The sequence below is a fragment of the Arachis ipaensis genome, chromosome B7, assembly GCF_059453495.1.
Source record: "Arachis ipaensis isolate K30076 ecotype BB chromosome B7, ASM5945349v1, whole genome shotgun sequence".
Classification (NCBI taxonomy): domain Eukaryota; kingdom Viridiplantae; phylum Streptophyta; class Magnoliopsida; order Fabales; family Fabaceae; genus Arachis; species Arachis ipaensis.
This window is the reverse complement of record NC_142442.1, coordinates 135,500,527-135,514,787: the sequence shown is the minus strand read 5'-3', so window position 1 is coordinate 135,514,787 and position 14,261 is coordinate 135,500,527. Positions and strand designations below refer to the sequence as shown.

The 14,261-nt window shown below is 42.1% G+C and overlaps 2 protein-coding genes across 2 annotated transcripts; one reads left to right on the top strand and one right to left on the bottom strand.

Annotated features, from left to right (window-relative positions):
- Window positions 1-741: 741 nt before the first annotated feature.
- On the bottom strand, window positions 742-6,165 carry LOC148554264 (uncharacterized). The gene is made up of 2 exons (XM_088492435.1): window positions 4,810-6,165; window positions 742-762 (listed from the first exon to the last, which is right to left on the bottom strand). Exons 1-2 carry the CDS (start codon window positions 6,163-6,165, stop codon window positions 742-744), a joined length of 1,377 nt encoding a protein of 458 aa, XP_088348561.1.
- Window positions 6,166-8,065: 1,900 nt separating this feature from the next.
- LOC107607816 (uncharacterized) lies at window positions 8,066-14,261 on the top strand. Its single transcript, XM_088493517.1, has 4 exons — window positions 8,066-10,299; window positions 10,888-11,102; window positions 11,585-11,808; window positions 12,622-14,261. Exons 1-4 carry the CDS (start codon window positions 8,670-8,672, stop codon window positions 13,415-13,417), a joined length of 2,865 nt encoding a protein of 954 aa, XP_088349643.1. The 5' UTR covers window positions 8,066-8,669; the 3' UTR covers window positions 13,418-14,261.

Genomic DNA, 14,261 nt, shown 5'->3' with positions numbered 1-14,261 from the left:
GAGTAAGAGGAGATCGCCTTTTTTTGTGGATGGGGGACGATCCGGGAAGGCTTTATCGTTTGGATGGAGTTGCGCATATCGCCGGTGTCATCAACGACGAGGTTAGTGGTTTATGAAAGCGTTTTATGATAACGGTATTTGTTAATGGTTTTTGATGATGGTTTATGTTACTGTTAGTGGTTTAGGATAGTGGTTTAGGAGAGTGGTGCATGCTAGTGGTTTATTGCTAATGGTTTTTTAAAGCGGTTTATATTAGTGTTAGCGGTTTAAGCAAGCGGTTTAGGCCATTGGTTTTTGTTAGTGGTATTTGAAATTGGTTTTTTTAAGCGGTTTGTGCTAATTGTTTTGGATAGTGGTTTTAGTGATGGTTAGCGGTTTAGGGGGTGGTTTGAGTTGGTGGTGTATGGTAGTGGGTTTTTTTAATGGTTTTTTATAGCGGTTTATTTTACTGTTAGCAGTTTAGGCAAGCGGTTTAGGCCGGTGGTTTTTGTTAGTGGTATTTGAAATTGGTTTTTTTAAGCGGTTTGTGCTAATTGTTTTGGATAGTGGTTTTTGTGATGGTTAGCGGTTTAGGGGGTGGTGTGAGTTGGTGGTGTATGGTAGAGGGTTTTCTTAATGATTTTTTATAGCGGTTTATTTTAGTCTTAGCGGTTTAACTAAGCGGTTTAGCGGTTTAGTGGTTAACGGTAGCGGTTTATGATAAATGTGATCATGCATCTGTTTTTGTTAATGGTATTTGCACTAGGTTTGAGTGAGCGGTTTCTGTATAAAATGTTGGTCGTTTGTTTCATTTATCTTTTACACATGACGATTTATTTTCTGCTTCCTTATGAAAGATATTGTATATGTTAGTGGGTTGTGCATCTCTTCTAATTATGCGGTTTATGTACTGGCCAGCCTCGTCGTTGCATATCCAGCGTTAGGCGGCAGCAGGGGATGCGTCTTGATGAGAGGTACGTTCCGTACCTGCAGATGGCCGGATTGTACCATCTTGCGAGACTGAATGACAGATGGTTCCGACTAGACGAGCCCCTAGTCAGCGCATTCGTCGAGAGGTGGCGGCCTGAGACGCACACCTTCCACATGCCGTTCGGAGAGTGCACCATCACTCTTCAGGACGTCGCATACCAGCTGGGGTTGCCAGTGGACGGAGATTACGTTAGTGGTTGCCTGACAGACTTCCACCTTTACATTGAGGGTGGGAGACCTGCTTGGCAGTGGTTCCATGAGTTGCTCGGTGTTTTACCTCCCGAGAACCAGGTGCAGAAATTCGCAGTCAACTGCACCTGGTTTCAGGAGACATTTGCAGAGTGTCCAGACGGGGCTGATGAGGAGACAGTTAGGCGCTTTGTCCGGGCCTATATCATGATGTTATTGGGCACGCAGCTGTTTGCCGACAAGTCCGGCAACCGTATACACATCAGATGGCTACCTTATGTTGCTCGGCTTGAGGAGATGGGTCGCTACAGTTGGGGGTCGGCGGCACTTGCATGGTTGTACAGGTGCATGTGCCGAGTCGCCAACAGACATGTGGTGAAGTTAGCTGGCCCTTTACAGTTACTACAGTCTTGGATATTCTGGAGGTTTCCCACTCTTAGACCATCTGGGTATGATGAGATTAGCTGGCCCCTTGCCTCGAGGTACCGTTATTGTTTTGTATTATATATGCTTCTCGTATTTATTTTCGATTATGAAACCAATTTTAATGTTTCTCCTACGTAGATGGTCTGGTTACAATCCTGGGATTAGCAACAAGGGACCTCGGGTACAGATGGCTCGCCTGAAGATCGACTTGTTACAGCCTCGGCAGGTAAGTACGCAGAGCATGTGTATTTCAAGTCATTGTTTCAGTTTATATTGTCCAACCCTTTTAAATTTTATTTTTCCAGTTCATATGAATGCCTTATAGCGCACTAGACGTCATCCAGGTTGTACATCCGGAGGTCTTGGAGCCTCGGCATACGATGTTATGGCGCTGCAGGACGTCCCTGATTTACTTTGCGGTTGTGGAGTGGCATCAGGTTGATAGAGTTTTACCTCAGTTTGGTGGCGTTCAGCCCATACCGTCTCCCGCCTTGAACATCGACTTCTTGATGTCGAAGGATGGGAGAGGAGGTGACCGTTGGTTCCCGGCACAGTACGCTGACTGGCACGATCACTGGCAGGAGCGTGCGGAGCACATTCTACAGTTTGACATCGTCCCCGATCCCGGTCCGTCACACGATTTCTTGACATGGTGGTATCAGCACGGAAAGAGGTTTCTGTCGCCGGAGATGTTATTGGGGGATCCGAGAGGTATTCCTATTCCAGATGAGGCTACGCAGAGGGGTGCTGGTCGACTTCCAGATATGGACCGGGTCGAGGACGTTCCCGACAGACGTCGTATTGAGCGGAGAGCTCGAGTTGGGACACGTCGTAGCCAGCGGGAGTGGATCGGGGCGGATCTTGCTATGGATGACGTCGAACCCCCAGTTAGGGGTGGCGGGAGAGTTCGTGGTCGTGGAGGCAGGAGGAGAGTGGGTGCTGCTAGAGAGGGTGCCCAGATGCCTATGGGAGGTGATGTTGCGGGGGTTGATAGGGCCCATCGGGGCGGGCATGAGGGTGGGTCGCGTGGATCTGGCATGGGAGATCCGACGACTCACACTGATGCTGGGCTTGGTGGTGGAGGTCTTGGAGATTACTTCGTAGGTGTTCCCGGTGATGATCATACCCTCCAGGAGAGTACTCCATGGGTGAGTCCGAGCTCGATGTTTGGAGACTTGCTTGCTAGTGATGGCATTGTGGCCGAGTTTGGTGGACCGCATTTCCTTGATGATATCCGGACTATCATGCAGGAGGATGAGGCTGCAGCCGGACGGGTTCAGACGACAGGGACACAGGCAGCCCTGGATGTAGATCTGAACGAGCCTGCCACGATAGCTCCCCCGCATCCTTTTGCCATGGGAGGGACCCCACCATCTGCCCAGACTATTGGGTCACATTCAGTTGCCGGCCCGTCATCATCCAGACCCGTGCATGCTGCGCGTGTGACCCCGAGACAGCCAGTTCCGGATGACAGCGACGAGTCTATTGAGGATGAGGAGCCACTTATACGGAGGAGTTTCCGGACACGGGTGCCACGCCGTTGCGGCACTGGATCGCACCTATTTAGATGATTTATGGATAGTGGTGTATGTCATGTTGTTATATTTATATTGTCTACCTTATTGGTTGGTTATCATTGTTATGGTATGTACGTTGTAGTTATGTTATTTGATGTTATGGTATGTACTTTGTTGTTTTGTTATGTCATTTACTATGATGTATTCCACTTTTCTGTTATGGTATATAGTTTCATGTTATGTTATTCATTATGATTCATCCCTCGCGGTAATGTTGTTTGTTTTAGAAACTAATTTCAATCACTTAAAACATAGTCAGCAGAAAAATTTGGTCCGAATAACAAGTTTCATTACTAATAGGAAACAACTTAGTACAAAGGAGCACAATGGTTGCTAACTTACATAGAAGACAAGTGCTAATACATTAAGAAATCTCCTATTGATTTCCAGCAGGTCCGCTGGGGCCTGCGCCTTGTGGACAACTACGCCTGGTGTGACCTGGCTGCCTGCAGAGGCCACATCTCTTTGGCCGGTTCGGATCTGCTTCATCCATGTTGGTGCGGATTCTTGTGGATCTAGGACGACCCTCCCTCGCACGCCTCATATTCGGATCCGGTATAACGGTTGGCCCTGCATAAGGTGGCCAGAAACCCTCTGGAATGGGAGGTGTAAATCCCATCTGATAGACACCAAAAACGGAACTCAGGCGATAGACCTCGTGGACGTAGGGCTGCCATGTAAGTCGTGAATAAGCACAACATGCCAGTGCGTGTGGACAGGGAAAATGAAGTGCTTGGAAGTATCCACAATCACAAGTCTTAGAACCTAACGAGACCCTGTACGTACCAAGGGAGAATGAACCTGTCGGAGTCGTCTCAGCAACGGTGTATTCCGAGTTATCCCTGTCGTAAACAGTCACCGTGAAGCACCTGGCTGTCTTCAGGTTGGCCTCGATACACTTTACTAGGTATTGACTGAATTGTTGTCCAGTACCCATCTGAGCCTCGGCCTCCCTTCCCTTACGGACAAATAGCTCAGCTAGCCTTCCGTATGTGGCCTTCACCAGCGAGCAAACAGGGAGGTTTCTTACCCCCTTCAGGATTGAGTTGACACATTCAGAAATATTGGTTGTCATGTGCCCGAATCTCCGACCCGCATCACAGTACTGTGTCCACAACGAATACTCGATTCGGTTCGCCCAGTCACACATTGCCGGATTCTCAGAGCGCAGAATGTCAAACCAGTAGTCGAACTCCACTTCAGTCTTCGCATATGCGGCGTTAACAAGAAGCCTCCGCGCATCTTTTCCCTTGAACGTCAATGCAAAGTTCGATGCAACGTGTCGAATGCAGAACGCCCGGTACGCAGCTGGGGGTAGCCATCCCCCATCCGGAGCCTCGAGTGCTGCCTTGATGCCATTATGCCTATCTGAAATAACTAACAGACCCGGCTGAGGTGTCACGTGCTCACGGAGGTGGGAAAGAAAGAAAGACCATGACTCAGCATTCTCACCCTCGACTAGTGCAAATGCCACGGGGAGGATGTTCGAGTTTCCGTCCTGTGCAATGGCGACAAGCAGTGTTCCCCCATACTTCCCATATAGATGGGTCCCATCAATACTCACCAGAGGCTTGCAATGACGGAATGCCTGGATACAAGGGGGGAAAGTCCAGAACAGCCTATGAAAATAAACTTGAGACTCGTCAACCTGTCCCCCAACTCGAACAGGGCAAGTCCTGAGGACGGCTACAGTGCCAGGCATCGTCAGCTGAACTCCTAAAACCCACCTTGGCAGCTCGTTGTACGACTCGTCCCAGTCCCCATATATGACGGCAACGGCCTTCTGCTTCGCCATCCATACCCTCCTGTACGTTGGCCTGAACCCAAATTGTGCGGCCGTGGCATTTTGAAGGACCTTGATGTTCACAGCTGCATCAGCCCTAACCATCGGCATAATGAAGGTGGATATCACATGGTAGTCCAGACTCCTATGGTCGCTGGAGATGGAGCTGGCGAGACATGTATGCGGACCGTTGTATCGCTTCACTTCCCAGATACCCTTCCACTGTCGGAGACTCATCCGAATGAGCCATGTGCACCCATTCCCAAACTCAGAACACTTTCCCACATACCTCCGATAGTCAGACTCAACGACCTTGTACTGGACCCCTCGGCGGATACTGTACGTCTTCACATTGAACAGCGCCTCATCTTTATCCTGAAATTGTTGGCCAACCTGAAACTCGTTCACACCGGCAGACCCCTCGGTATCTCTACCGCCAAATCCTGAGGGCAGCAGAGCATTTTCATCCTGCCGCATAGCATCCAGGTCCAACGAGGAAAAATGGGGTGGATACTGTTGTGTGCCAGAACTAGATCCACCTGTAGCCCTTCTCGGAACAGTAGTTCCAACATCATCGCCGCTTTCATCAGCGATCAAATCCGGCTCCACGTCATCGTCATCTGGATCCTCAAACAAACCATCACCAACACCAGCCGGTGTGGGACAATGCTCCTCGGTGGGAATATGTTCCCCATGCCGAACCTCATCTCCAACATTCCCGCCCAGATCTACGGCAAACGAAGGGGACGCAACAGGCTGCATAGGTGGCTCATACACAGGAGCAGAGGACGAAGCAACAGCAGGTCTCGAGCTCGACCCGGCAACTGCGGCTATAGTATTCGCATTCCGGTTTGAACCACCCGAGCTAGATACCACATCAACCAACTTAGCCAACAACTCCGGTGTCCTTACCTCGGGATACTGCCTACGACAAAGAAACATAACCTGCAAGTCCTCGTTACTGCCGATTGTGGAACAATCAAACTTCACGGTGTCATGGAGCACCGCTGTTGGAATGCGGTAGAAAAACTTCTTGACCCTTTTAACTCCTTCGAGACCAAGCTTATCCAGCACACAGCTAACAAGAGCATCGTAGGTGGTTGTTGGCGTCACGATAATACATAGTGGATCCTTATCAGTGAACTTCACGCCGGATCGAGTTTTTCTCTTAATCGACCCTCTATAATGTACCAACACTAGGAAACTCCCCTCACTAGCCATCTCCCCACTTTGTTCACAGCATCATGAGTTCACAGCATATATATATAGCCCTGGTTCGTGCTATATATATATAATTCGAAACAAGTTGTTTCGATTTATCACAACCTAACCTAGTAATTCGAACTAACTAAACTCGAATTCTAAAGTTATAATTCGAAACAAGTTGTTTCGAATTATGTTGAAACACAAAATAACCTAGTAATTCGAATTAATAAGATTCGAATTCTACATATATATATCGAAACAAGTTGTTTCGAATTACCTATATATTCTTACGTTCATAGTAATTCGAATCATATTGATTCGAATTACTTTAAGTCATTGCATGTACACAATTCGAATTAAATCAATTCGAATTACTTGATATCATAATTCGAATCTTATTGATTCGAATTACATAATAATTGGTCCTGGTGGATACAGGTGAAGATTTTTGATTTGGCGGATTTAGATAATTTCAAATGCTCCTTGGTTTATTTGGGTTTTTTGCCCTAAAAATTACAATAAAATTCAGTTTTAATAACGCTCGTTTATGCAAATTGTAAAGTTTATTATGGAGGAATTGGGAGGGACCAAGGAGGGGGTGTCAATTGTTTATAAGCAGTACCATTGACCTCAAATTTGAATGAGTAAATGACTAAAATGACTAATGACCACGTGGTTTGAATTGTAGATGCCCTTTCTCCACCTTATTGCAAGATGTCCCTCAACACATCCAAAATATATATAAATTCATATCATAATTTAATTAAATTTATCAAATTATTTAATAATTTTTAATTATTAATTTTATATAAAAATAATTGCATATAAATTTTTATTATATATATAATTATAAAATAGATATTGTTATTTTTATTTTAATAATATCATTTTTTAATAAATTTATACAAACACATAATACAAAAAAATTATGTGTGGAATAATATTATAAAAAATGAAATAGACATTATCATTTCTCAAATTTTATTGAATTAATTAGCTTTTATAAAATTGTTTCCCTTTTTGGATGAAATATGAAAAATAATTATTTTGTTTATAAGATAATACATAAATGAGGTATTATGTATAACTTTTTTATATTTATTTTAATGAATGATTGTTTTAAAAAATAATTTGTTTTCCTCTTTTGTTTGCATTATGTTGAAATGCTTTTATGTTGGATAACAAAAATTAACTTTTAGATTTTAAAGTTATAATATTATGTTATAAAATTATTTTTTAAAATTTGAACTGATAAATAATATATAAATAATTATATTTCTGTATTTATACACGTTGATAAATGTTAATGCACTTTAAAAAATAAAAGTATTAAACTCCTTAAAAAGATATGCCAATTGAAGTAACAAATAAATTACTATAATTTTTTTTAATTTTAACAAAAAAAAGTTTAACTTTTAAGGAAAAGTATAGGTAGACAATGAGAATATTAAATAATATGAATAATGGATATGTTGAATGCTCAATTTAATAGCTATGCAGATAATTATATTCGTTATTTTTAATTGATTGGTTATTCATACACAGTTAATAATAACTGTATATTTAATTCACTAGGTGTGCAGATGATTATTCTAATATTAAAGTTTAAGAAGTAATTTAGGAATAGAGTGTTTTTTTTACTTTATTAGGTCAATTTTAAAACTCATTATTCACATTATTTACAAAAGTCATTATTTATTTAACAAAATCGTTTATCTTTTCAAATTATTAATATAAAAAACAAAACAAAATTTATTTAACTAAACAAATACAAATAGCAGGAGTCAAAAAAAAAAAAAAAATTACAAATAGCAGCACTCCTTAGTCCTTAGATGAGCCTTACAGATGATCCTTTATCAAAAATTAAATTAATGAAAAATGGTAATAAATTATAATAATGGAAGGGGTCCGTTGCAAATGGCGGGTGCGGGTTCCACGAGTCTTTTTCATTCTTCTCCTTCTCTTATTTTTCCCTTCCTTCCTTCGTTCTTTCTTGTTGTTTTTGCTGCTGGTTCTGTTGCCATTGCTATTAACTATTCATTCTGTGACCCTCTGAATCAGAAAGCCCCCCAACTCTTCACCAATCTCCATGCTACTTTCCCACTTTCCTCCATTTCTTTATCATTATTATTAATTATTCACACACTATAATAATAACAACATAACATCCCTCCTTCCCTCTTCAATTTTTGACTAATTTAATAATACTTCCGCTTAAATTAAATTTAAAAAATAATATCTGAGGGGTGATTGGAAATGATTCTGCTGGTTCCCTGAACCCTGATGAATCCATACATCTCTCTTTGCATTTTAACGGCTTGATCTCTCCCTCGTTTTCCACCCCAAACACACACGCATTTTCATGCTCTCTCTCTCTCTCTCTCTCTCTAAAAGAATGCAGAGCTGACTGAAACACTGAACAGTACGAAACTCATCAACACAAACAAACACCACTCCTTCTTCTTTCTTTGTCTCAATGGTGGAATGACCATCATGACCCTGCTTCTGCCGTGACGAACATGGGATGCGGAGGCTCCAAGGTGGACCACCTCCCACTCGTCACTCTCTGCAGAGAACGACGGGACTTCCTCAGAGCCGCTTCCGACCACCGCTACGCCCTCGCCGCTGCTCACGTCGCCTATTTCCACTCCCTCAGAGACATCGGCGAAGCGCTACGTAAATTCGCCGACCACGACCTCGTCTTCGCCACCGCCTCCGCCTCCGTCACCGGCTCCTCCCCCTCCTCTCTCAGCTCCCCAGTCCTCACATTGCCCTCCGACCAAGGAAAACCCTCTAAAAATACAAAAACCAAAACCAAAAACAAAATCAGGGCCTCAACTTCTTCAACTTCCATTTCGCATGGCGGCGATGCTTCCGGGAGCGACGAGATCGACGGTGGGTCACACATACACCTGTCCGATTCAGATTCCGAATTGCGCTCTTCTTCTTCGGGTCACATCCACATCGAAGAGGAAGAGCACGATATTGAAGAAGATGACGAAGAAGCACCACCACCTTACGGGTACGGATATTACCATGATCATGAACCACAAGATTGGGGGCACAATCCACAAGGGGAAGGGTATAATAGTAATCATACATATGCTTTCTACATGAAGAGAACCGCGCCTCCTGGAAGATCCATGATCTACGAAGAGCCACAGACCCGTGTTGCAGAGTCGGGTCAATGGCCCGACCCGCAAAATAGTTATGGTGGATACGGGTTTGGTTACAATGGTGGTGCTGGTGGTTATTTTGGGTTTCCGAGCGGTTCTTCTCCGCCGCCTCCGGGGGCGGAGTATTCTTACTACGGTCAACAGAGGACAGCTTCGCCGGCGGCGCCTCCGCCGCCTCCGGCACCCCCATCTCCGCCGAGGGTTTCAGCATGGGATTTTTTGAATGTGTTTGATAGTTATGACAATGGTTACTCGGGTTATCTATCTTCTCAGGGGAGGTATGGGTTCGGTTCGATTTCTAGTAGCCCGGATTCGAATGAGGTGAGGGAAAGAGAAGGGATTCCAGAATTGGAAGATGAGACTGAGCAAGAAGTGCTGAAGGAGGTTCTCCAGAACCACAGGGAGAAGGAGAAGAAGAAGATATTGAATGAGGAAAAAGCACCACCAATGCAAAACCACCAACAACAAAAACAACATTTTAGGGAGAGGGATTTTGGAGAAGGTACCTCAAATTCAAAGGCAGTGCCAGTATCAATGCCCCAACAACGAAAACAACAAAGGAAAAATGGTGAGGGGAGTTCCAATAAGACCGTGAGGTTCCATGGAAGTAGTGATGATAGTGGTGGTGGTTCTGGTTCCCTTCATGAGAAGGAGATTAAGACTAGCAGCAGCCCTGACACCATTGTTTCTAGGAGCTCCCCTGAGGAGGAGGAGGAGGATGGGGAGCGGTTAGGAAGGAAGAAAGGGGTGACTTTTGAGGTAGAAGCAACCGTCTCGGCAGTTGATGGGGGTGATTCTTCTTCAAAAGTGAGTAGCTTGACCACTTTGTCTCCTCATGGAACCAGGGATTTAAAAGAGGTTGTTCAGGAAATCAGGGATGAGTTTGAGACTGCCTCTAATGTTGGGAAGGAGGTTGCACTTCTTCTTGAGGCTTGCAAGCCACCTTATCGGTCCAGGGTTGCTCCATTCAAAGGTATCAATGTGATTCTAGACGTTCTTTGTTTCATAGCATTCTTGTTAGATTCTTGTGGTTTGTTAGCTTTTGATTCTGTGTGTATATACTAGTGTTGTTGCTCCATTATAGACAGCTATTAATGTGGATTATGTTAATGTTGCTTTTCTTTGCTTCTTTGGCTGAGTGATGAACCTGTCCAGGTGGGGGAACTTCTTTAAGCAATCATTAGGAGATAAATAGAGGCATGTGTTGTACCACATTAACCTAATAAAATTAGATTTTAATGTTATCAATGAGCTGTTTACTTGATTAAATGGAAGCAGGTTTATTTTGGAATAGTTGTTTTAAGACTTTCAGCTGTAGATTGATTGTGATTTCATAAGCCTCAAGAAAATGCAGGTGCCGTCTGACATAATGGTCTATGTAAGATGAATTCTTCAGATGATTTTTCTACTAAATATATGTTGTGGGATTTTATTGATTTCATTCTTTGAATTTTTACTCTCCATACCACCATAAACAGTGGCCTCTAAGTATTTTAATGAACTAAATGTTGTGAATGTTACTGTTTCCAGATCTAATATCCTGATGTGTTTTTTCCTCCAGTTATGTTTTCCAGAATCGTACATTCATTGGCACCTTCTAGGTTACCGTCCCATCCTCCATCTAGGCCTCCAGTGCAGTTATCTTCTAGGGCAATGAAAATGGCAAAAGCATATTGTGGTGAACCTGGGAGAGAGTTCAATACAAATCCTTTAAACCTTTCATCTACTTTGGAGAAACTTTATGCATGGGAGAAGAAACTGTATAAGGAAGTTAAGGTATGAATATGACTATTGAAATTAACCAAGAGTTTAGATTCTTTTACGGTGGAAACTCACATGTAGTTGTGTGAAAGTGATAGTTAAGAATTGTTAAATGATAATTTAGTCAAACATGTCAAATCTTTTAATAGTTCTCAACAATCAACTTCACATAAAAACAACTACATGTGAGTCTCCACCTTCTCTTACACAAATGATCTGTGAATTATAAATGGTAGGACCTAAAATGATCTATTTGTCAATATAATCTAATTTTTTAGGAAAAAAAAAAAAAGCTTCTACATTCCCTTCATATAGTTTCCGTTTGACATCCGCGCGTGTTGGAGAGGATTAACCTCTGTTATTTGAGGTCCAGTAGGTCGTGGATATGTCGATCGTGAGCATGGATTGTTTGTTTCATATTTATTCTAGCTTAGGTAATTTTTTTCTTTGCTCATTTCAGTTGTGTTTACATGTTCATAATTTTTCTCTGTTCTCAGGATGAAGAGAGGTTACGATCTATTTATGAGAAACAATGCAAGAGGCTGAAAACATTGGATAATCGAGGAGCTGAATCTACTAAAATTGATGCTACTGAGGCATCAATAAAAAAGTTGCTGACAAAAATAAATATTTCCATCAGAACTGTGGAAGCCATATCATTGCGGATACACAAATTGAGGGATGATGAATTGCAGCCTCAACTTGCAGCTTTGATTACTGGGTATTGAATTTCTTCACTTAATCACTATGTTAATGTTTATCTGTGAGTGCTTGGTAGCGTCTTACCATCAAGACAGTCTTTGAAAGGGAAATAATTTTGGTTGGGAAGAGGAGCAGGGTGGGTGGGGGTATTATTTCAAATATCAGTTTGTTTGGCTGTTTCTTCTTCCCTTTAAGGATTAGATTGAAGTGAGTAATGATGTATTAATGATTATTCTTATCTACTCCCAGCAAAAGTTGAAGCGTCACGTCATTTTGGCCTTGATTTAATGTCTTTGTGTGTGCATTTAGATCTGAGACAGTGAACCTGTAATTGTTATAATGTATCTTTCGGGGAATTTAACCAAGTAAAACCCTCCTTTTGTCCTCATGCTTCAGCCAATTGGTCTCCGTCAAGTTTCATCAATTTAGTGTGTCCAAAACTCTTTTTGTTTCATTAACAAAATATCACTCCTCTATCCATGCCCATGTAAGGATGGGAAATTCCTAGTGGAAACTCTTGGATGAAGGAGGTCGAGAATGGATGGTGATTATGAGGTTTTTAACATGGCAGCTCAGATATTTAATTGAGGATTTTTATCTTCAATAAGGTGTGCTTATATCTTTTGGAGGCTAAATAGATGATAAAAGGGATCATCTCTTGTAAAATTGGAGCTGGTTGAACACTTGTTTGAGGTGTCATTATTAACATTATCCTTTCTGCTTTTGTATGTCAAAATCTTGTGTTTTCAATCATGGTTGAATTGTTCTTGGCTTTTCCCTTTGCTATATTGTCTACGATTTGATTTGACTAATAGTCCATTTGTTTCAACAGATTGACAAGAATGTGGAAATTCATGCTCAAATGCCATGAGAAACAGTTCCAAGCTATCATGGAGAGTAAAACTCACTCTCTTAAAATTAACACTGGTTTACAAAGAGACGAAAGTTTGAAGGCCATCCTAGAACTTGAAAAGGAGCTTCTAAATTGGTGCAGTCAGTTCAACAATTGGGTCAAGATGCAAAAATCATATGTTGAAAATCTGAACGAGTGGCTCAGAAGGTGCCTTCTCGATGAACCTGAAGAAACCGCTGATGGTGTTGTCCCCTTCTCTCCTAGTCGAATTGGAGCTCCGCCAGTTTTTGTGATCTGCAATGATTGGCATCAAGCAATGAATAGAATATCAGAAAGGGGGGTGGCAGATGCCATGCATGAATTTGCCCAAAGACTACATGAGCTATGGGAGAAGCAAGACGAGGCGCAACGTCAGAGAATCAAAGCAGAGTATCTGAAGAAAGATTTTGAGATGCAGCTTCGAACCTTGCGCAGGGAAATGGGAGATACAGAACATGTGCATGATAGAGTTTCGCAGAAGACAGCACTGTCAAAGGGTCATTCTGAAAGTGGTGTTTCACCACTAGATGATCTAAAAGTGGATCTAGATTCTATGAAGAAGAGATTGCATGAAGAGAGAGCAAGGCATAAAGAAGCCATCAAGCAGGCCCGCGATGCAGCTTCTAATAGTTTACAAGCAGGTTTAATTCCCATATTTAAGACATTAGAAAGTTTCACTTCAGAGGTGGTGAAGGCTCATGAGCAAGTCAGGCTTCAAAACACTAAAGCCTCGTAATAGAGATGCTAGCTGTCTTGTTTTGATTTTATGGCTTGAGATTGCATTTACCCAAGTGTGGATCGAATGAAGGAGTTTAGAGAGCATGGGATCTATTATGCATCGGAGATTTAGCACTAACCACCATTTTTGCAGCTAGAATTAATGTTGTACCGTAGGGAAGTGCCTCTTGAAATATACCATACAAGAGGTTCTATCTTAGAATAACTTTCAGCAACAAAGGTTTGGGGTGCCTCAATGTTCAGGAAGTAGTTATCTTAAATCATGTCCTGTAACACACTTCATCCTACAGTTAGGTAAAATTTTGTACAGAAAAATTCATTTATTGGTTAATTGGTTGTAGGTGGTTGTATATTTTATTCCATATGCCTAGGACTCTAGGAGTAGGAGGAGACAGGATGTTAGCAAGAGTTTCAAGAATGATCTAGTGAAGCAAAATGTGCTTTAATTTGTTGTATTCTCCTTTCTTTCTAGTTAGTGTTACTAGTGTTACCCAAGTTGTGTTATATGCAATTGCTAGGTCAAATTTTGAATTGTGAATCTGAAGTGCATATATATGAAGGACTACCAGGTCTAGAGAAAGTAAGTGAATTAAGAATGGAGAGTTTGAAGATGAATGGGAGTGTGCGAAGCGAGGTTGAACTCTGCTTGGAAAGCAAGAGTCGTAGCATTGTTGGTGGTTTTTTATTTAGCAAAAATGCTATTGGGATACCAAAATCAGCTATTAAAATTAGCCATCAATGTATTTGTGTATAAATATATGTGTGGTTTAATTTATTTTCAATATGTATTTGTAATTTGCATTTCGACATATATTTTATATCGGTGACTAATTTTGGTGGTT